This window comes from Danio rerio, chromosome 10, assembly GCF_052040795.2.
Source record: "Danio rerio strain M-AB ecotype USA chromosome 10, GRCz13ab, whole genome shotgun sequence".
Taxonomy (NCBI): domain Eukaryota; kingdom Metazoa; phylum Chordata; class Actinopteri; order Cypriniformes; family Danionidae; genus Danio; species Danio rerio.
Genome location: NC_141030.1, coordinates 4,365,641 through 4,388,575, shown reverse-complemented (window position 1 = coordinate 4,388,575; position 22,935 = coordinate 4,365,641). Strand labels below are relative to the sequence as shown.

At 34.0% G+C, this 22,935-nt stretch overlaps 1 protein-coding gene and 1 long non-coding RNA gene across 6 annotated transcripts in view; one reads left to right on the top strand and one right to left on the bottom strand.

The window, feature by feature from the left end:
• LOC147834968 (uncharacterized) overlaps window positions 1-22,935 on the top strand; it is a 722,499-nt gene that overhangs the window by 423,730 nt on the left and 275,834 nt on the right. The window lies entirely within an intron of this gene.
• The window catches only part of pitpnb (phosphatidylinositol transfer protein, beta), a 41,555-nt gene continuing 21,265 nt past the window's right edge, over window positions 2,646-22,935 (bottom strand). For 2 of the 5 annotated variants that reach the window (XM_087269041.1, XM_087269043.1), the window contains 4 exons: window positions 16,929-17,006; window positions 16,730-16,840; window positions 14,171-14,293; window positions 2,831-4,497 (listed from right to left, as the gene is read on the bottom strand). In XM_087269041.1, coding sequence (XP_087125167.1) covers window positions 4,447-4,497; window positions 14,171-14,293; window positions 16,730-16,840; window positions 16,929-17,006 — 363 coding nt within the window. In that variant the 3' untranslated portion in view covers window positions 2,831-4,446. 5 annotated transcript variants of the gene reach the window in all.

Here is a 22,935-nt window from a genome sequence, read left to right as displayed (position 1 = left end):
AATTTAAACAAACAAATTAAGTTGAACATTATTAAACCTAATTTGTTTAAATTCAACAAACTGTTTGCAACAGTTCTGCATGCAACACTTTTTTCAGCATAGGCAACACGGTGGCTCAGTGGTTAGCACTGTCACCTAACAGCAAGAAGGTTGCTGGTTCGAGTCCCAGCTAGGTCAACTGGCATTTCTGTGTGGAGTTTGCATGTTCTCCATGTGTTTCCTCTGTGTGCTCCACAGTCATGCGGTAAGATGAATTGAATAAACTAAATTGGCAGTAGGGTATGTGTGTGAATGAGTGTGTATGGGTGTTTCCCAGTACTGAGTGCCACTGGAAGGGCATCCGTTGTGTAAAACATATGCTGGATAAGTTGGTGGTTCATTCCACTGTGGCAACCCCTGATGAATAAAGAGACTAAGCTGAAGGAAAATGAATCAATAATATGATGTATAAGAAATAATATGCAAAGAAATAAATCTGTAAATGTACTGGCAGTTTTTTGTACCGTAAACCACAATACCAACCAGGGGTGCGTTTCCGAAAACCACCTGAAAACAAGGTCGCAAGTTGCGTCGTTGCATACATAGTTTGTTGATTTGGCATTATTCAAATCCATCATTCCAACGAACATTCGCAAAATACTTCGCAAACTAATATGCTTGCAACTACACCTCTAGAGCTGTAACTAGCTTAATTTGTGAATTGCGATGTCCCGGAACAGATCAGGGTAACGGATCCGGCATGCTACCCGAGGATGGAGGGGTGTCTCAGACGAAGGACAAAAGTGAAGAGTGGGGGGATGTCGCGGGCGAAGGTGAAGAGGGTTGGGGATGTGAAAAGTGAAAGTGAACAGAGGATGGGGGAGGAGGGTGGCTGAGCAGGGGGATTGGTAAAATGAGGTGCCGGATCAAATTTCAGAGGTGCCGGATCTGGATCCGGCGTGTTATGGCACAAATTGAGACCTGGCTGTGTTCTAGTCCCCGTTATCCCCCCTTTGCCCTATTTGTTTAGAACTTTTATAACATTTAAACTTGGAATTATTTAAAAAAGCATTAAAGTCATCTCTCTTAGGTGCAATTTGCTTTCAACACATTTTTACAGTTCAGTTTTAGCGATCTTCATGTTTACAAGTACGCTCCCTTTGCAGTGCACTTTGAAATCATTGATGCCATTTTGAACACAGCCGTGGCTCATGACGAAAGCTATGTGACCTATTATTTAAAAGCTGAATTTATGTTACATGTCCAAAGCTTGTGAAAACAAAAAACATAGCATGCATTAATGCTTTTAATTTATAGTAAGTTATTTATTAAGAATCTGGTTAGAACATTTCTGCGGTGGTTTGCATGTGTCAAATATTAAAAGTAGACTTAAAAAAAAAATATTTATATATATATATATATATATATATATATATATATATATATATATATATATATATATATATATATATATATATATATATATACTGCCTAATAATAATAATAATAACAACAATAATAATCATCATTAATATTATTATTAAACTAGGATTTATTCATTTCCTAATAAATAAAAAAAATGTCATTTCATTTCTTAATAAATATAGCCTCATTATTCATTTATATGATTTATATATGAGGTTAGAATACGTGTTAGCTTTTGTAAGTGATTTATGTTTCACAATAAAATATGTAATGTTCTTAATAATATTTGTAAAGGAAACACAGGCCCTATACCAAGGGTTGGCAAACTTGGTTCTGGAGTGCCGGTGTCCTCCACAGATTAACTCCAACACTAATCAAACACACCTGCTAATTGATTTCTAGTGATCTTGAAGACACTGATGAGCTTGTTCAGGTGTGTTTGATTAGTGTTGGAGCTAAACTATGCAGGACAGCGGTACTCCAGGACCGAGTTTGCCCACCCTTGCCCTATACAGTACATGCTGTTTACATATATTTTAATTAATATAGAAAGCAAGTGCAAGTTTTCACCGAAACTAATATAGATTTTTTTAAATGCATGTGTGTGTAAAACAGTATCATTTGCACAAAGAAATTATGGGTTTTTTTTTTTTAAAGAAGCTGTTACCACCCCATTTGAAGCATCATTATGGGTGTTTTACATTATAAATGTTGTGGTTTAAATGATGGATCTGCGACAGAGAAACTATATGTTTTTGGAAACACTCGTTACAAAAATCGTTCTTTTCCTAATCAATGCATCGAACTACGATAGTTCAGCCGCGAGTTACGTCGCTGTTTGGGAAAATGCACCCCTGGACTATCACTTTAAACTATTAAAAATGTTAATAAAAGTTCGAACTGCTGAGCTGTAAGAAGAAAGATCAAGATCCCATAATGCAATCCGTAATCAAACAAATAGCTAAAACTGCTAATTTACAGATATCGTTCACAGTGTATTAGAATTATACTAATGCACTGGCCACAAAGTATGATCAAAAAAAAAAAAAAAAAATCAGACCCGACAATACTCTCAGCTTATGTAATTGAAATTGCGGGACAGAGATCTGAGAAGCATAGACATGAGACACGTTAAAAACCTGTTACTGTGAACAAAAATAAAGAAAAAAAAACAGCCCTGCACAGGGGAGGTCAGGCGACTCTTTTTGCTAGGCTGAATTGTATCTGAGCTGGTGCAGGACAGCCAGAGAGCAGGACGGAATAGCCTCGTCCTGCAACTCTGACCTGGTACGATATAGAAACAGTACAAAAATCAAGCTCTTTAAACTGTCCTAAGCATCACTTGAGGTGTCTATGCACACGTTCAGGTGCAGAGGTCAGGGTTCCCACACTTGATCAAATTAGACCAAAAAAAATCATAGTGATATTCATTATACAAATATATATATATATATTTTTAATATAAATCAATGGGTAACACTTTACAGTAAGGTTATGTTTCTGCTTTACCATTATATTACATAGTGAACTAAGAATTAAAACAATACGCAGAGCTGATGTTTAACATTTATTTACTCATTAAAAATCTAAACGAACCAAAATGTGTCCTCACATGATCTCAAAGAAAGCTGTATTTTATTAACATTCAACTATTATGTTAAAAGAACTTCAGTTTTTTGATTGAATTAAAAGTTTCTGGATTCAGTATGATTTCTACTGCCATTATGTGACAGAGAATTTTCAGTTTCCCCAGTTAGCTTTACCAAAAAAAAAAAAAGTAGAGCAAAAATATAAATAAAATAGAGTTACAGTATTCGATTTGAATAATATTGCAAATATGCAGCGTGACTCAATGATTCAAGAGCACATAATAAAAAACTACAGCCACAAACATGAGACTTGTGCGACAGAATCTTACCGACTGTGCCTGTTTAGAGACACCGAATAAATTTGTCGCCATGACAACGCCAGTATCATTTGCATAATATGCACAAGGAAACCAAAAAGGGGATCAGTTAAGCGCCGTTCACATGTGGTTATGTCAGTTACCAGAGATTCAACCAACTGGAAAAGTAGTTACACCTCAAAAAAATGACAAAAACCTAAGCTCAACCTAACCTAATATGTACTTTAACAGCGATTCTTGCTTTAAAAACAACAAGGGGCTAAATTAAATACTAAGTGTAATGAAGCAGGCCTGGAAATCACAACTTTTCCCTGATATCTCCAGGTGTTTGCTGTGACTGTGGGAACCCTGAGAGAATTACAGGTAGATTAGCGATATAAAAGCACTTGGCCGGGCCTAAAAGCAACTCTGAAAGTAAAAAAGCAGCAGCAGCATAGATTTGCTCTAGTAATTAGTCTGGATTTTGGGTGAGTCCTGAGGGGTTGCTTCAGTTGAAGGGTCTCGGAGACCCTCCAAAAAACAGCCGCTAATAAGAACATGCCTGAGCTCATGCAAAAGCCACTTGCTTTGAAAAGTATTCTGCGAGGTGGATGTGTGTTTGTGTGCACACATGTGCATGCTGTGCAGTAGCGTTGCACCTTTTCCTACAAAAACAAGACATGATAGGCAGGACTAAACTGATAACGCCAACTACAGAAATAAAAACCCTCTTAACCGTGATTTAAAATTTCAAAGAAACCAAAAAGAAGTGCTTTATCAGGGGGGAAATTAAAAACAGAAAAGAAAAGACGTGAACCGTTACAAACAGATAAAAACCAAACAGAAACAAACAATTGGTCCGATGCCTGCCAAAATTAAAATTTTTTTTTTTTCTGAGATGGAATAACACAACCAAACAGCAATAATCTGACATTTCTAAAAGTCTTAAAGTGTTAACAGTCACTGGGACACTCGGCCTGAATCTAGAAAACAGGTCAAGTCTAGTCCAGTGAAAAAGTGTGTCCACCTGTTTTACAGTACTACTGATCGTTGTGTCATTCTGAAGTCTGGTGGAGGACGGCGTTGCCGCTGGCTGGTTTGGTTGGATGCGGTCTTGATGTCTTTCGTCATCGTAGAAGATTTCTTGAAGTTTTGCCTCATTGTTCGTGAGCAGCACTGGTGCCTCGAACCTGACCAGTTTTACGAAGCTACAAGAATGAAAACAGCAACCATTAAAAAACATATTCAAAAACATTTTTATACATGCTCGAGTTCAACCTAAAAATAAATAAATCAACAAATTATTCAATTGCTACTAATTAGGCATTTCATAATGCTCTGATAAATGAGAGGTAAAATTTTAAATGACAAGCAAATCTCTAATTTTGCATGCCTTGGACAATAAATATATTTATTTATTTATATATATATATATATATATATATATATATATATATATATATACATATATATATATATATATATATATATATATATATATATATATATATATATATATATATATATATATATATATATATATATATATATATATACATATATATATATATACATATATATATATATATATATATATATATATACATATATATATATATATATATATATATATATATATATATATATATATATACATATATATACATATATATAAATATATACATATATACATATATATAAATATATACATATATACATACATATATAAAAATATATATATATATACATATATAAATATATATACATATATATATATGTATATATAAAATATATATATATATATATATATATATATATATATATAAATATATATATATATATATATATATATATATATATAAATATATATATATATATATATATATATATATATATATATATATATATATATATATATATATATAAATACATAAATATATATATATATATATATATATATATTTTTTTTTTTTACAATTATATACAGTACCTGACAAAAGTCTTGTTGGCAAGTTTTGGGAACAACAAATAACTTGACTTCTAGTAGATCATTTGGTATCAGAAGTGGCTTATATGAACGGCAAAAGCCTCTTAATTACGCTTATTTTACCACAATAAAATATGATCATGCCTTCATTTTAAATTTTTAAGTAGGACCAAAATGTAAGACCTTGCTTATAGACAAAAGTCTTGTCACTTAACAGAAATACTGTCCAGTATAGAATATAAATTCATGCTGCAGTGGAAAATGAATGAATATTGTTTCTGACTCTCTGATGACTAGGCGGGCCAACCCTAGAGCAGCTTGACCTTCTTTGCTTTCAGGAACTCTCAAGTATGAGGAGCACTATCCTGCTGAAGAATTTACCCTCTCTTGTGGTTTGTAATGTAATGGGCAGCACAAATGTCTTGATACCTCAGGCTGTTGATGTTGCCATCCATTCTGCAGATCTCTCGCACGCCCCAATATGAATGTAACCCCAAACCATGATTTTTCCTTCACCAAACTTGACTGATTTCTGAAGAAATCTTGGGTTTATGTGGGTTCTAACAGGTCTTCTGCAGTATTGGTGATGATTGGGATGCAGCTCAACAGATGATTCATGGGAAAAATCTACCTTCTGCCAATTTTCCAAACAATCAACTAGTCATTATTTGTTACTCTTACAACTGGGATCAACGATAAGACTTTTGTCAGGTAGTGTAAACTTCCTGATTTCCAATGTCTGGAAAACACTATTTCAAAGTCCATGATATTTCAAAAATTCCATGACCCTGTCGGTACCTTGAGTACATATAAACAATTTAAATGAAATGACAGACATAAAAGTAGAAACATTTAGGACATGCAATTAGTTAATAATGCCTTAGAAAACGCCAAAGTTCTGCACAGCCGTGAACTTGTTACATTGTTACCAAAATTGCACCAGGTTAGTATACCATGTGAATTCAATTCATTGTAGGTGATTTTTTTTGTCCACACTCACACGTGTTTGAACGCACGCTCACTCAAATCAAAGAGAGCAGAAACATGCTCACATGTGCGGAGTGCGAACACACTTGTGGAAAAATCAACAAACACAAAAGCGGTGATTAGAAACCAAGAACACAGTGCATGGAAGAAGCAATGAAGAGAAATGAGAAAGAGAGAGAAAAAAAAACATAATCGGGCAGAGACGCTTGGAAAGAGCGGCTGAGGAGAGTCTCATCTCTTCCAGATCGTTTTACAGCAGAGCCAAACACAGAGGGAGGGAAAAAAACACAAATATGAAGCGGCTGTTCTCCGTTCTGACTCTCGACAGGCGCTGAATTTCTCTCGAGAAGAAAAAGTCTATAAAATGAACTTCATAAATGCCTTACAGAAATTCTGCTAGATCAACACGCGACTCAAGATGTTCAACACATATGACCAAAAGCAAAATAAAGGAATAGTTCACATGAAATCAAAAGCTTTGTTTTCATTTACCCTTCTGTCGTTTCCCTACAAAAAGTTAACAAAACATTGAGGCTTCTTGTTTCAACAAAATGAAAGAATATTCAAATAGGAACTCATCAATATGACAAGGGCTGCACGATTGTGGCTAAAATATGAATCATGAATTTCTTTTGGCTTAAAATCAAGATCACGATTTTCTCACGATTCTTTAGATGTTAAATAAAGGTTAATACGAGTAGGCTATTAATATTATTAATTCTCAAATGGTGCAACAACAATGTCAAGCCTATGTGTAGGTCTACCATTGCTTAAAACGCTACATTTTGTACAGTCGTTATGGTGGACTTGAACAGACTTTCAATATGTCCTGTTTGTTAATTCACAGTAAAATGATGACATCTAAATACAACTATTCATAATTATTAAGTTGAATTATTATGTTTGAGACATGTGCTTGTCATTTGTCATTGACAACATTATTAGACCATTTGTTTTCCCTGGTAAAATCAGACATTTGTCATGATCAGATTTCCTCTTGCATTATATTCAACATTATATACTGTAGTCTACAGTAGTTATACTGACAGTTAAACATTTATTTTCATGCACAACACTGTGTGTTAGCTATGAAAGACAAAACATATCAAACGCTTGTAATCGTAACTGTAAAATGCGAAACGATCATTTAAATGATGTGCGGCCAGTTTCATTTTCACTTCCGAGTGCGGCTCACGGCTGCCATCATTGTGATAAAAACACACATATGCAAATCATTCTTTAAGCGCAGCTCTCAAACAATTGCTCTGTGCAACAAACTGAACGTTATTTACAACTTTATTACCTGTTATTCACAGCCTATGCAGGTTGTGTTAACTAAAGTAGCCGTCACTGGCGTGCGTAAGCATTCTCGGCAGTAAACAAACAGCTCGTGGTCAGCTCGTAGCCGCAAATACATCATTACATGAAGACAGATATGACATTTCTGGGTGAATTACACCTTATGAATACAGTATGTGACACTGTGACAGTGTACAGTATGTGACCTATTGTTTTACTGCATACTTGTATAATGTCCATTGTAATTTATTATGCAGGAGTCTGTGTATAATAACCTGTTTATATTTTCTTAAATCAAAAATATTTATTCACAATATTAATATAGTTTTAAATATAAGGCCATACTTTATACAATTGAATCATTTTATTGTTAATGTACAGTAAAACCAATGAATCCATGGTGAGATAAGTGATGTTATAAAGTACACTGCCATTCCATTTAAAGTAGTACCTGACTTGTGTCCTCGCATACTCTGTGAATTTAAAACTAAAGCTGAACAAATCATTATAAAACAGTTAAGTTACATTCTATGTCAAACTTTTTCCTTTGTATTTTATATTGTTGTATTTATACCATCGTAATCTAGTAATGTTTGCCTTGCTTTGGCTTTTTCTGGGTACATTTTTGTGAAATAGTGAAAAATACTGGGAGATCTCATGCCGTTCAGTCTTCTAATCTTAAAATGTGAGCAAAGTCATCTGTTTTGTCATCACGTAGACATAATTCGAACACTAGTTCTAGTACTATTACGTTGGTAAAGTAACTATGGTTTCTGCCGTTTTGACTGTCAGCTGTAGATGTGAACAAATGGTGGAAGTAGTTCCTTATACAAAAGGGTTGTTGAGACTTGCATGGTTTCCGCTACATTTATTCTTTCATTGAGGGGCGCCACACCAAGATTCATCCCGCCACGGCTACATTACTCTCATTCAAAACATTTTATTTTTAATAGCGGGTAATAAATCGCACCAAAACATATTAAAAGGTAAGTGAATTATAACAGCGCAAACTTTTCTCTAACCGTAGTAGTGCTGTGCCTTATTTGTTTACCCTTTAAGGTTACTTACTGACTGACTGGATGACTGACAGATGCGTGATGTGAGAGGCCAGCAAACATGACGTATAGCCGTTTCACTTCAGGACGCATTCATACCGGAGACATTATAAATATTCCTAGCAAATCTAATAAATGCTGGAGACATACTCGTTACATAAACGCACTAAATCGCACTTCAGCAATTTGAGAACGCATAAGAAGATCAGCACTGACTCGTGTTTGATTTTCTTTATTACATACACAATTATGCCATCGAACTGTCGTATAAATGCAATATCACTCTCGTAGCATTGCGATATGGGTGTTCGGAAGTTTGTTTTTCTAATTCTGAACTTGGAAAGTCTGAACTTCCAAAAACACAAGTCCGAACTTTGTGTACCTTGTATTGAGAAACAGCCATCTAAATAAACTTCCAGTTCACACAGCCTAAAAAATGTGCATGTAAAGTTTCAGTGCAAAAATAAGCCACAAACATTTTTTATAACTCTCTGAACCCAGCCCTTTTAGACTTTGATCCAAACTGTGCCATTTTGGTGACTGTCGCTTTAAATTCAAATGAGATTGTACTCTCAGCCCTCATTTCAAAAGAGGTGGAGCAATAAACACTCACCATGGTGGATGATTCAAAACTCTAATGGAATACGGCTCTTCCCTATTCAGAACAATAGGTCCCCTTTAAATACATAACTAAAGTTAATAAATAGAGTCAATAAATAAATAATAATAAAGTTTGTAAATAGTAAATACAAGTTTTTTGTTTTTTGTTTTTTTGGGAAAACCTCGATAGTAAGTGGTCACTCTTAGTTTGTGTGCACCATATAGAAAATGAGTATGGAGATGCTTCAAAAAAACCTCCATGAAAGAAAGCAAATTATAGGTGTTTGGAAAAACACAATGGCAAGTAAATTACTGCATTTTGTTGTACACAGAAAACTGAAAAAAAAAGATGGCCATTTCATAAACATTGCAGCCTGTGTCCATTTAGAGAGAAGATCAAGAACTCAACAGAAAAACGCAGCGTTTGGAAGCTACAAAAATTGGCCACCAAACTTGCTTCAAACATCAAGAACGCCTCAGAAAAAAAAAAACCTCTACCTTTCAACTGGAGTCTAAAACCATTATAACTTGCAGAGGAGTTTTTTTCAAGGAGCTGCATACACCTGCTTTTAATTTGAGCCGTTGAGGCACTATTTTCCTCTGGCCTGAGCGAACGCAATTGGGCGGTTCAGCCAAGAGTTTGTCTGAAATGACTAACACTTTTACTCGGGTTACATTCGTCCACACGTCAGTTTAAGGAGAACACAAGAAGAAGAAGAGTTAGTTGTGGTTAGCTGAAATGATGGCAGAGAAAGCGATGGGTTAGTCGGCGGCGGCAGATGAAAGGAACGTGAGAAATGAATGTGTGACGGGACACACTTCTTTCCCCCTGCACCACTTACACAATCTCATCACCTGCCTCTGGTTACTAAAAAGGATTCGGCTACTCTTCAGATGCTGTTGTGCCTCGTACGTTTCCTTTTTGACGCATCTAGAAACAAAACATGCCATTAGGTGCGATCTTACCACTTGGTTAACCTGTCCACCTAGAGGGTAAGTGTCAAATAGGAAATAATAGAACATGAAGCATATGGAAGAAAACAGGGACAATACAATGTCGTATTTATTTACAGGGATCCACCTTTTAATAGAGGTCTATGAATATAAAGCTGGGACGCCAAAATGCTTTTAAACTAAATAAATAAACTAAATGCTTTGGCTTTTTCTGGGTTAATTTTCGTAAAGTAGTGAGAAATACTGAGAGATCTCTTACCCTTCAGTCTTCTAATCTTAAAATGTGAACAATATATATATATATATATATATATATATATATATATATATATATATATATATATATATATATATATATATATATATATAGTGACTTGTTGTCATTTCAGCACCAAAATAATTAAGATGGTTCATTTATTTTTACTTAAGTACAAATATGTTTATTTGAAATGTCCAATTTATCTTTATTAACTTCATATGTATGATTATTTTTAAAGTGTAGGATTTTACGTGTTGCCCAGTTTGTACATGGGCTACCAAAAGCTGTGAGATTTCAGTGTTCATTTTATCACAATACACTAGGAGCTAGTGTACTTTTCGTGGCTTTTAAGTAAAACAAAATGAGTATTGCAATAAATTGTATTTGTTTTTTCTCCTTAACCTCTTACTATTCCTATTGCCTATAAAATAAAATAAAAACACGCGTGTAAAGCCATGAGAACCAAACCCCATGTTAAAAAAACCAAGGTATGTATTGAATCGTGGGCTAACTGTATTGTTGCATCCCTAATATATATATATATATATATATATATATATATATATATATATATATATATATATATATATATATATATATATATATATATATATCTAATACTAATTTTGCCTTTGTCATTATGACAGTACTACAAAATATTTTACTAGCTATTAAGCTTAAAGTGCCATTTAAAGATCTAACTACTTTAATCAGGTTAGCTAGGCAAATTAGGTTAATTCGATTATTACCAATTATTACAAAACAGTAGTTCCTTCTGTAGCCAATAACATTGTTTCAATGAAAACAAAATTATAAAAATTTTAAAGTTGCTTTCATTTCAGCCACACTAAAAGAAACATAATTCATCAGGTAAAATAAACTATAACTATACTTTTATAAAGGGAATTCCCCATTTTAACAAACGTCTGTGTCAGCAAAGTGGCAGTGAATGGGTTAACGTTGACATAATCCTCTCTGGAAACATTTTCACCATCATTTCCATAAATGAGGTTTTTGAAAAATATATACCCTGGAAGGTTTCTGTAAAGCCCTGCAAAGCCAAAGTAAACTTGATTCATCAAATATTAGTCCAAATACATACTTTCTCCTGGCAACTGGACAGTAGCAAGTACAAAAAAAAAGCTGTTTGTTTAATATAATGTCTTGCTACATATACAAACCGCTTAAAAAATGCCAGTCTTTACAACAGAAGGCAATTAAAGATCAACCGGTTAGAAGAAAGATAGAACTTTTAACATGACTGATGGGTTGACGGTTAAGCCATCACTTTATTGGTCTTGGCAAAGCCACCGCTGCAGAATAAAACTAATAAGCGACTACGCCTTCGGGATTTGGATGAGAATGTATTGATCGATATTTCCCAGGCAGTGAGGAGTTTGTGGTTTTCTTTGGCTGCATGCTTAAAGTGATCACAGAGCGTGTCAGAGTTTGGAGAGACTGCGTGCCGTTGGATCGTCATATTTACTGGGTAGAGGAAAGAATCTGGGCCAAATACTATACACTTGAGCTGGTACGCGTTCAACAAAAACACACAACTGAAAATAGAGAATATTAGCACTTTGCCAGGAGTAACCAGCGGAGAGAAAAAGAATAATAATAATGAAAAATCAGAACGAGCTGAAATCTGTAACCCCTTCAAGAACCGAGTCCAGTAGTCAATTCAAATACAGACCCTACTATTTTATGTCTACAGTCAAATTATGACCCCTGGTGCTAATATTACAGGTACTAACATTTTATTCCACACATATAAACGCCCACGTTACGCTATAAAAATGGTCCAGATGTGTGCTGGAGGCTGATGATGTACAGCTTGTGCATGTACACTATTAAATAGTCTTTACTCAGTGTTTTTGTAATAGCACACTGACCTACAGCTATAATTGTAAGTAGGGCTGCACGATTTGAGAAAAACAAAAAACTAATTGCGATTTATCAGTTTTTTATCAGTCAATTTAAAACGCAATTTATTATAACTTCAAAGAGCTGCAGGTTTTATGTGGTGGTTTTAGTAGGACATAAGAAAGACTAAAGGGGATTAAGACATAAAGAGGATTAATAATCAAAGTACTACTGTTTATTTAAAAACATTTTTTTATGGAGTTAATCTAGGGCCATATATACTTACAGAGGGTATATAAATGAATCAAGGATTGAAATTCAATAGCTTTTAACACCTTTAAGACTCTTTGCATACATTAAGACCTCATCACCACTGGTTTTAACCAGTCGCAGGGTTTGAAATTAACCTTTTTTCTTGGTTCAAAACATGTATCGTGATTCATTCAACACTTCTACCGAAGTAAAGTCACGTATTTAAATCGATTTTCAACCAGCTCACAGTAAATCGTTACATCCCTAGTAATCACAGCTGACCCATGATAGATGTGGTAGAGAAAATCCGTTCAGCACACACGCTTGTGTGTCTGGATCAACCAGTACTGCTTTAACCTCCCTGTACAAAGTGATGCTGCGTTCACACCAGACGCGGAACACGCGTCAAGCGCGAGGGATTTACATGTTAAGTCAATGCAAACGTGAATAGACATCCTGCGGCGCGAATTATGCAAATTGCGCGGATGGCGCGGGGCGAATTGAGCGTTTTGCTAGTTTGACGCGCTTAACGAGCGTTTCGCGTGAATCTCTCGAGTTCGAAAATCTGAACTTCAGCGGACATTCGCGCCGCGTTAACCAATCAGAAGCTTGCTCTTGTGGGGGCGTGATTGTGACGTAGAACCTGTTGTAGGTGTTCTGAGGGAAATCCTCCACCCTTCACCGACAACAGTTCATCAAACTGGGCTTGGCTCAGTCAGAAGCACCGCTGAAAGCCTCCATCATCCAAGTTCAGTTTCTGAAGGAGTTTATGAGCTCACAGAGCTGGATGCACCTCTGAAAGGATGTAGTGGACTCAGACACGACCCTAAACGTATCGACGCAGTTTTTCAGTCTTCATAAAGCACATAAACACTGTTATTTTCTTCATAAAATCCATGTTAGCCATTTAGCTATGAAGCTAGAGTCTTCGGGCAGACAGAAGCCCTGCCCATCACCACCATCATCCTGTTCTGATGTGCATTTGACATGCGAATGAAGCAAGGTTTGACGCGCAAATGAAGCGAGTAAACTCAAATGTTCACGCAGCTATTTACAGCTATTTAAGCACAGCATAATAAACTAAATAAATCGCAGCTTTTCAAACCGTAATTTCAGGTTTAATGATTAATGGTGCAGGCCTAATTGTAAGATTCAGTTTGAATTTAAAACCAAGAATAAACACCATCGCAACCATCTACTTTCCCTGTCTATATTTGCATTAAAATGGTCAAATTGAAATAATTTTTTTTAACCATTGTTTGAACTAAAATGTAAAAAGCCAGTAATATCCTAGTCATTAAATATTTTATATATATATATATATATATATATATATATATATATATATATATATATATATAAATATATATATATATATATATATATATATATTTTTTTTTTAATTTATGAGGTTTGATATTAAATCAGGTCAGTAAAAAAAGACACTATTAAGTCACTTGGCTCAGAAAAAAATGCATCCTTGACCCTTTAAAAGCATTCATGAATGGACTGCAAAATGGAAGGAATAGCGTTTTATGATCTGACCAGCTGGAAATAAGAATATCTGCCAATAAATAATGGGTGGGAATGACTATACATGCTTTCTGTGCAAACATCATTCTCACCTCCTCCAGCTCTCGCTGCGTCTCTTCCTCCATCCTGCGAATGTCCTCCATGGTGAGCTCAACCCAGTTGTCGATCCAACAGAACAGCTGACGGTGAAAGTTGGTGAAGATTCTTTTCTCTTGCTAAAAGTAAAAAAGAAAAATATATACTATAAAGAAATAATACTAATAATAATAATAATAACAAAAATAATAATAATAAACACTGAACCAGACTAAACATGCACTGATATCTTCATTTTTCATAAACAAAGCAGTTATAAGACCTTATTATAAAACATTATTATAAAACAATTCAATATAATAATACATTATTATTTGTTTATTATTAATACACAAACTGTTGATTGAGACAAATAAACACAGAACTAGACTAAGAATTCACTGACATTTTTTTTCAATAAAACTGTTGTAATACCTTACTATAAAATAGTATTATGAAACAATACAATATATTATTATTATTATTATTATATTTATTATATTATTATATTAATAATTAATAATACACAGACCTTTGAATGGGACAAATAAACAGAACTAGACTAAAGGCTCGTACACACCGGGACGCTTTTCGTTTGTGTTTTTCCGAATTCAAACCCGAGCGATTTTCACAACCGTCGAGCAAAAGAGTATGCAAAAGCACTCACTGACGTTAGATGGCGCTAAACAACTTTAAGCTTCTGACACTTGCTTGTAACAAAGAAGAGGGCAGAAAGTTGACACGCTTGTTGTTAAAGTTACTGGTGATTTGAACAAGCATGGATGGTGCAAGTAGCAGCTCCAACTCTAGCTATGAAGAAATGATCATTGATAACCAGTGCAAAAAGCAGCTCCACGTTTATATCGCCACTGGGCATCTTCATCAATGTGCGCTCACATTGACAGTTTTGTGCTTGAGCGCCTCCAAGTGCTGTTTACTGTAACTTCAGCAGCTCCGTGCACGTGAACAAAAGTGCCAATCTGATTGGTGGAGAAAAAAAAAGAACGAGCATGAGGCGTTTCTTTAAAAATGACGTTTTTACGCCTGCCGTTTTGCGTGTTGGTGTACATGATTAAATTGCCGCCCTTTATTTAGTTATGAGGCAATAAACGTCAACGGAAAATGCAAGCAAAAGCATCCCGCTGTGAACAGGCCTTAAGACTGCACATACATTTTTTCATGACAAAAAAAGTTGTTGTAATAACAATATTATTTTTTCATTGTAATTATAAATACACAAACTATTTCATGGGACAAATAAACACACTTGACTAAGATTTCACTGGCATATTTTTTTATGCACTGAGCTCTATTTTTTGTATCAAACAAAGCTGTTGTAAGATCTTATTATATAACTATTAAAAAAACAATGCAATATATTAATAATATATCATTTTTATAATTATAAATACACAAACTGTTGAATGGCACTTTTATAAATGGACCTAAATCGCACTGATATCTTTTTTTTTTCCAAAGCAAAGCTGTTGTAAGACCCTATTATAAAATATTATTATCAAACTATTTAATATAATAAGAAAAATAAAAAAATAAAATAATAATAATATCATTAATGTGGGACAAATAAACATGGAGTTAGACTAAAAATCTTTTTTATAACAAACAAAGCTGTTGTGACACCTTATTATAAAATATTATTATCAAACTACTTAATATAACAATAATAATAATAATATTAAATATAATAATCCAAATATCATTAATGTGAGACAAATAAATATGGAATAAGACTAAGAATGCACAGACATCTTTTTTATCATAACAAATAAAGCTGTTGCTAGACATTATTATATAACTTTATTTAAAAAAACTATAATAATAACATATCATTATTATAATTATCAATACACAAACTGTTGAATGGGACAAATAAACAAGGAGCAAGACTAAAAATCTTTATATATATATATATATATATATATATATATATATATATATATATATATATATATATATATATATATATATATATATATATATATATACATATATATATATATATACATATATATATATATATATATATATATATATATATATATATATATATATATATATATATATATATATATATATATATACATATACATATATACATATACATATATACATATATATATACATATATATATATATATATATATATATATATATATATATATACATACATATATATATATATATACACATATATATATACATATATATATATATATATACATATATATATATACATATACATATATATATATACATATACATATATATATATACATATATATATATACATATACATATATATATATACATATATATATACATATATATATATATATATACACATATATATATATATATATATATATATATATATATATATATATATATATATATATATATATATATATATACACACATATACATATATATATATACATACACACATATATATAACAAACAAAGCTGTTGTAAGACCTTATTAAAAACAATGTAATATAATAATATATTATAATTATTATATTCTAAAAAAAAAAAAATGTAACAAAATAACAAACCTTGTGTATGAAGTTTTCTATTTTGGTTTGAAGGCCCCACCACTTGAACTTGACAGTGACTAGTTTGTATGCACACATACGAGGACTGTCCGGCTTGGCCAACAGCTCTTTCTGTTCAGAGAGAAATCACATATAATCTTTACAAAACATGAACTTAACAAGAAGCTCAAATCTCTGATAGATTAATGAATTTGCTCACCTTCCAGTCCGGTCCTAAAGGTCCCCGACCTGTTTTCTCTGAGTGAAAGATTTCCGGGTCCTCTTCTGGCTTATAATCCTGAGAGATGGAAAGTTTGAGTTACTTTCAGTTTACTAATATTCCTCCACAATTGGCACGAATATGTATCTCATACAAATTTATATATTTTTATGCATATATTTAGCTCAATTTTTGCATTTCATTCGCACTCTGCTTGATAAAAAATATAGTACAGTAATTATGTTGTAGTTATTTATTTTTAAAATTCATTTTTGAAACAAATAAACAAGGATACATATACAGATGATGTCAAAACTATTAGCCCACCTGAATTTTTACCGCCCCTGTACATTTTTCCCCAATTTCTGTTTAACGTAATGAAACATGTAACATAATAGTTTTAATAACTCATTTCTAATAACTGATTTGTTTAATCTTTGCCATGATGACAGTAAATAATATTTGACAAGATGTTTTTAAAGACACTCGTATTCAGCTTAAAGTGACATTTAAAGGCTTAACTAGGTCAATTGTGCAAGTTAGGGTAATCAGGCAAATCATCATAACAATGGCTTGTTCTGTAGACAATATAAAAAATATATTACTTTTGGGGGTAATATTGTCCTTAAAATGTAAAAAAAAAAAAAAAAAAAAAAAAAAAAAAAAAAACGCTAAAAAAACAGGACAAAAAAAAAATGTTAAAACGGTGTAAAAACTCCTAGCTCCATTAAACATCATTTGAATAATATTGAAATTACATTTGAAAAATGATTGACCCTATTTAGACATTTCTATACAGCTTAAAGTCACATTTAAAGGCTTAACTAGGTTAATTAGGTTAACTAGGCAGGTTATTGTAATTAGGCAAGTTATTGTATAACGATGGTTTTATTCTGTAGACTATTGAAAAAAATATAGCTTAAAGGGGCTAATAATCATGTCCTTAAAATGGTTTTAACAAAATTAAAAGCTGCTTTAATTTTAGCTGAGAGAAAAACAAATAAGATTTTCTCCAGAAGAAAAAATATTTTCAGACATACTGTGAAAATTTCCTTGCTCTGTTAAACATCATTTAAGAAATATTTAAAAAGAAAAAAATAATAAAATCAAAGGGGGGCGTGTATGTGTGTGTGTGTGTATATATACAAAAGTTTGTTACAGCAAGAAAAATAACAAAAACAGTGCCACTTCATCCTAAACGCCAGCTATGTTATGCTTTCAATTTAGCATGATGTTTCATATTTGAGGTACCGGTCTTTTGGCTTTCATTTACATACAACACCATAGAGCCGTTGCATATTACATATACCCTGCACTTGATTCATCTTCGTTAACAACTTCACTAAAACACTCCCACGCTTCTCCTTTTTTTAAGTTTCTCTCTAATCGGTTTCGCCTCCATTTCTGCTTTCACAAATGGACCGCCACCTTGCAAGTATTTTTTTTTTTAAATTAGGGACCGTTTGCCTAATAAAAAACCGATTAAAAGACATTCATATTTTACAAAATGTGTTTTAAAAAAATGCAAAGCAATAATCATTAATAAATAATTTTATCCATCATTACTATATTTAACAATGAGATTTACATTTATGTCTTGATATTTCAGAAGCCACAGAATGTTGCTTAAAAAAAATGTTCTTTTGGACAAGACGTTTTTACTATTTGATCTAAACTGGTAGATATTAAATATTATATGAATTACTAATTACATAAACGCTGTTTAATTAACAGCAATTAAATAATCATTTACAGAAAATTATATTTGAGAAGTTCAGGATCAAAACAAGTTGCTAAAAGGTCAACAACGATTGAAGCTATTTAAAAAAAAAAGCCACTTTCACCCACTCGCACACTACCTTTTAATCTCTCAAACCTCAGAACTGAGAACCGTGAGCATATGGGAATACGGATTAACCTGAAGCAGGACTGATCCACTTAACCAATTAAAGATACAAAGAATAAAAGTACTCGGGCTTGAGAATTATATTCATTTCAGCGCTCCACAACGAGCAGGTCAGCAGGATGTGAAGAGTGGCAGACAAACCGATGCACTCCTGCTAGCTGACAACACACCACAAAACTGGACTCCAGTCAAACTGACGCAGCTGCATTTATATACTCGGCACTAGGTCACATGGAAACACATTTTGACTTATTTATTTCAGCTGATATTTGTTGTTGTTTGATCCTGAGGATTGGGTTGTCAACAGCTTCAAACAGACCAATTTGAAGAGTAAATATGAAAACAAATATATCACTTTCAGAAGGCTCAGGACACAATAGAGATAAGGCAGCATATTAGTAAATTAGTGAACCTCGAGTAATGTAGGTTAGAAGGGCAATGGTTCACACTAATGTCACTCTACCCTAATCCTTATGTAACTCTCAGGCTAAAGGCTGAAACCCGAGTTACACACACTGTCTAAATACTGTGCAGAATAAAGATTAGGCAATCTAAAATCACAGCACATTGCGGCGCATTTAGAGTCGAAGATGATTTTATAACATAAATAATAGATCAAAAACGTTTTTCAAAATTATCATCAGACTTCATTTCACCTGAGAAATGCTAGTCTTATTAGCTTTTTTGGTCATTTATACATGTAATGATCATACTACAACAAACAGGTAATACGAGTACACCCTTCACAAGTCTATCGCTTAAATTAATATTTTCAATAGAAAACTATACTATATTATATATTATATTTGTGCATATACATTACACTGCACATTTTTTTTCTTTCTAGTCCAAATATCTAAAAATACTTAAATCAAGAAAAAAGCAAAACAATGTCGTTTTAAAAAATAACATGCCAAAATTAAGTACGTTTTTCCTTAAAACAAGCAAAATAATCTGCCAATGGGGTGAGCAACATAATCTTATATCAAAAGAAAAAAACTAAATTATTTTGCCTACTTCATTGGCAGACTGTTTGGCATGATACTTAATTTATCACATATCTCTTCATTATAAACACTGCATGTACTATAGGAGTGTTAAAATTAATTGCGATGCAGATGGGGACAATTCGATATCGGTTCAGTAATAGATCACAACCGGTTATTACATACTGACGTCGTTAATCTCCTATGCGCAATGTCGAAGTAGAATAATATGGTGAAGGAGGCAAGGGCGAATAAATAAAACAGTCCAACTACTTAAAAGGTAGATAAGTATGCACAGTTCAGCTGCTTGTGAGTTTTTCATTGACACTAAAAAAAGACACAGCACACGAGCCGCTATTTCACTACTAAGGAGAGATCCATCTCTGCCTCTGTCTCTCACACACACTTTGGACATCTGACCCACTGCGCTGGCCTGTTTGTGAGCTAACTTTTTGGCTGTTAAAGCGATACTTGTGGATTCAGACACGAACGTGCGTGAGTTGCGAGTTCTCCACTGTGTCTGTTACGGATTTCCTGTCATAACCGCGTATTATGCGCATATAGACTGTAACCGCTGCTGTTCTTCCCGCGTCACTCGTCATCGTGAACAGTGCTTTCATTTCTAAAGCCAATCCCAGCCCTTTCTGTTGAGCGGGTGAAGACATTATGAATCATAGGGTGTACGACAGCGCTCAAAAAGGAAGTGGGATAATATTTACGAGTTTATTTCCTATAAATGCTCATGTTGTCTTCTGTGCATGTGTTTTGTTTGAAACGTTCGAAAAGAGTGTTTTACTTGAGCAGGTAAAGTTTATATATCTTACTGCTTGTATTAAAAGAAAATATTGCATTGCAAATAGTACATAAATATTAATATATTTACACATGTCACTCCGCTGCTCATCCGTTTGCACTGGCTGCCAGTTGCTGCTCGCATCAAATTCAAAGCTCTGATGTTTGCTTACAAAGCGACTTCTGGCTTTGCTCCTTCTTATCTGCTCTCACTTCTGCAGATGTATGTGCCCTCCAGAAACTTGCGTTCTGTGAATGAACGTCGCCTCGTGGTTCCATCCCAAAGAGGGAAGAAATCACTTTCCCGAACTCTCGCGTTCAATCTGCCCAGTTGGTGGAATGAACTCCCGGACTGCATCAGAACGGCAGAGTCACTCGCTGTCAAGAAACGACTAAAATCTCAACTATTTAGTCTCCATTTTCCTTACTAATCTGCAATTGCCTCTCTGGCTCCACCGCTAACAGTACTACAATAAAAAAAATAGTAATAAAAAATGACTAAAGTTTTGCTTCTTACACTTTACAGACCTGAAACTCGCCTACAGCACTTATTCATTGTTGCTCTTATAGTTGTATAAATTGCTTCCTTGTCCTCATTTGTAAGTCGCTTTGGATAAAAGCGTCTGCTAAATGACTAAATGTAAATGTAGATTTTAATAAAAAAAATTCTTGTGTTGTGAAGTAGAAATCTAATAATGCATGGAAAGCATCATCAATGCACCGTGATTCATCGAGATATCGAATTGAACCGAATCGATGGCATCATAGCCGTAACCGAACCGTGAGACCAGTGTAGATTCACACCCCTAATGTACTATTACCAACAAGTTTTTTTCAATTTCATACATACACACACGTGCAGCCCACTTCTGTTTGCCATCTTATTGATTCAGCAGATGCTTTTACCAAAAAAAAAAATCACATACACTTATCCAAAGCCAAAATCTCTATTAGGGTGCTTTCACACCTGCCTTATTTAGTTCGACGGAATCGCACTAGAGTTCGTTTCCCCTTTTGGTGCGGTTAGTTTGGGCAGGTGAGAATACAGCAATCATACTCGAGTGCGCACCAAAAGCGGACCAAATATGCGTACCGAGACCTGCTTGAAGAGGTGGTCTCGGTACGCTTTCAAATGAACCCTGGAGCGGTTCGTTTGTAATGAGAATATGATCCGTACTAAAACAGGTCCAACCGCAAAAAGTACTGCGCGTTTTGGACTAATTCAGCTGCCATAGGCCGATGCGCTGTGCATTATGGGATATGGAGGAAAAATATTTGTTGACAGCGCTTTACCAACAGAGAGAGAGAGAGGGGGGAACATTACCTGATGGATCGTTGGTAATATTTACGCAAGATGACCATGTCGCAGTTTAGCTAAACTAATTCACTCCTCCTAATGAAGTGACGAGTGATGCATTAAACAGTTTTCCGGCCGCGGCCGCACTTCATTTTCGTAATGTATAGTTTGTCTAAAGCAGGGATACAATCAGCCAGCGCAGTCGTCCCTCCAGAGTAAAAGGTTTTGTTTACCTGCGGGAGTTCACTGGCATTTTCCTGCACGTGAATTCTGACCAATCAATAAGCAGTTTAGGAAATAAGTTCAACAACATCTGGCCATTGAGAGATGTTGATTTTGTCAGATGACAGCATTTTGGTTCGTTTCAACAGGTATTGAGCAGGTAAAGTTTATATATCTTACAGCTTGTATTAAAAGACAATATTGCATTGCAAATAATACATAAATATTAATATATTTACACATGTCACTCCGCTGCTCATCCGTTTGCACTGGCTGCCAGTTGCTGCTCGCATCAAATTCAAAGCTCTGATGTTTGCTTAGAAAGCGACTTCTGGCTTTGCTCCTTCTTATCTGCTCTCACTTCTGCAGATTTATGTGCCCTCCAGAAACTTGCGTTCTGTGAATGAACGTCGCCTCGTGGTTCCATCCCAAAGAGGGGAGAAATCATTTTCGTAATGTATAGTTTGTCTAAAGCAGGGATACAATCAGCCAGCGCAGTCGTCCCTCCAGAGTAAAAGGTTTTGTTTACCTGCGGGAGTTCACTGGCATTTTCCCTCATGTGAATTCTGACCAATCAATAAGCAGTTTAGGAAATAAGTTCAAAAACATCTGGCCATTGAGAGATGTTGATTTTTTCAGATGACTGCATTTTGGTTCGTTTCAACTGGTTCGGACCAAAGCAATCAGTGTGGTGTGAAAACGACCCAAAGATGGCAGAAGATGCAACAATGTATCATTTATTGCACTTGGTACGGAGCAAATGAAGCAAACTACAGATAAGAAAGCACCCTTAGATTTGCAGAA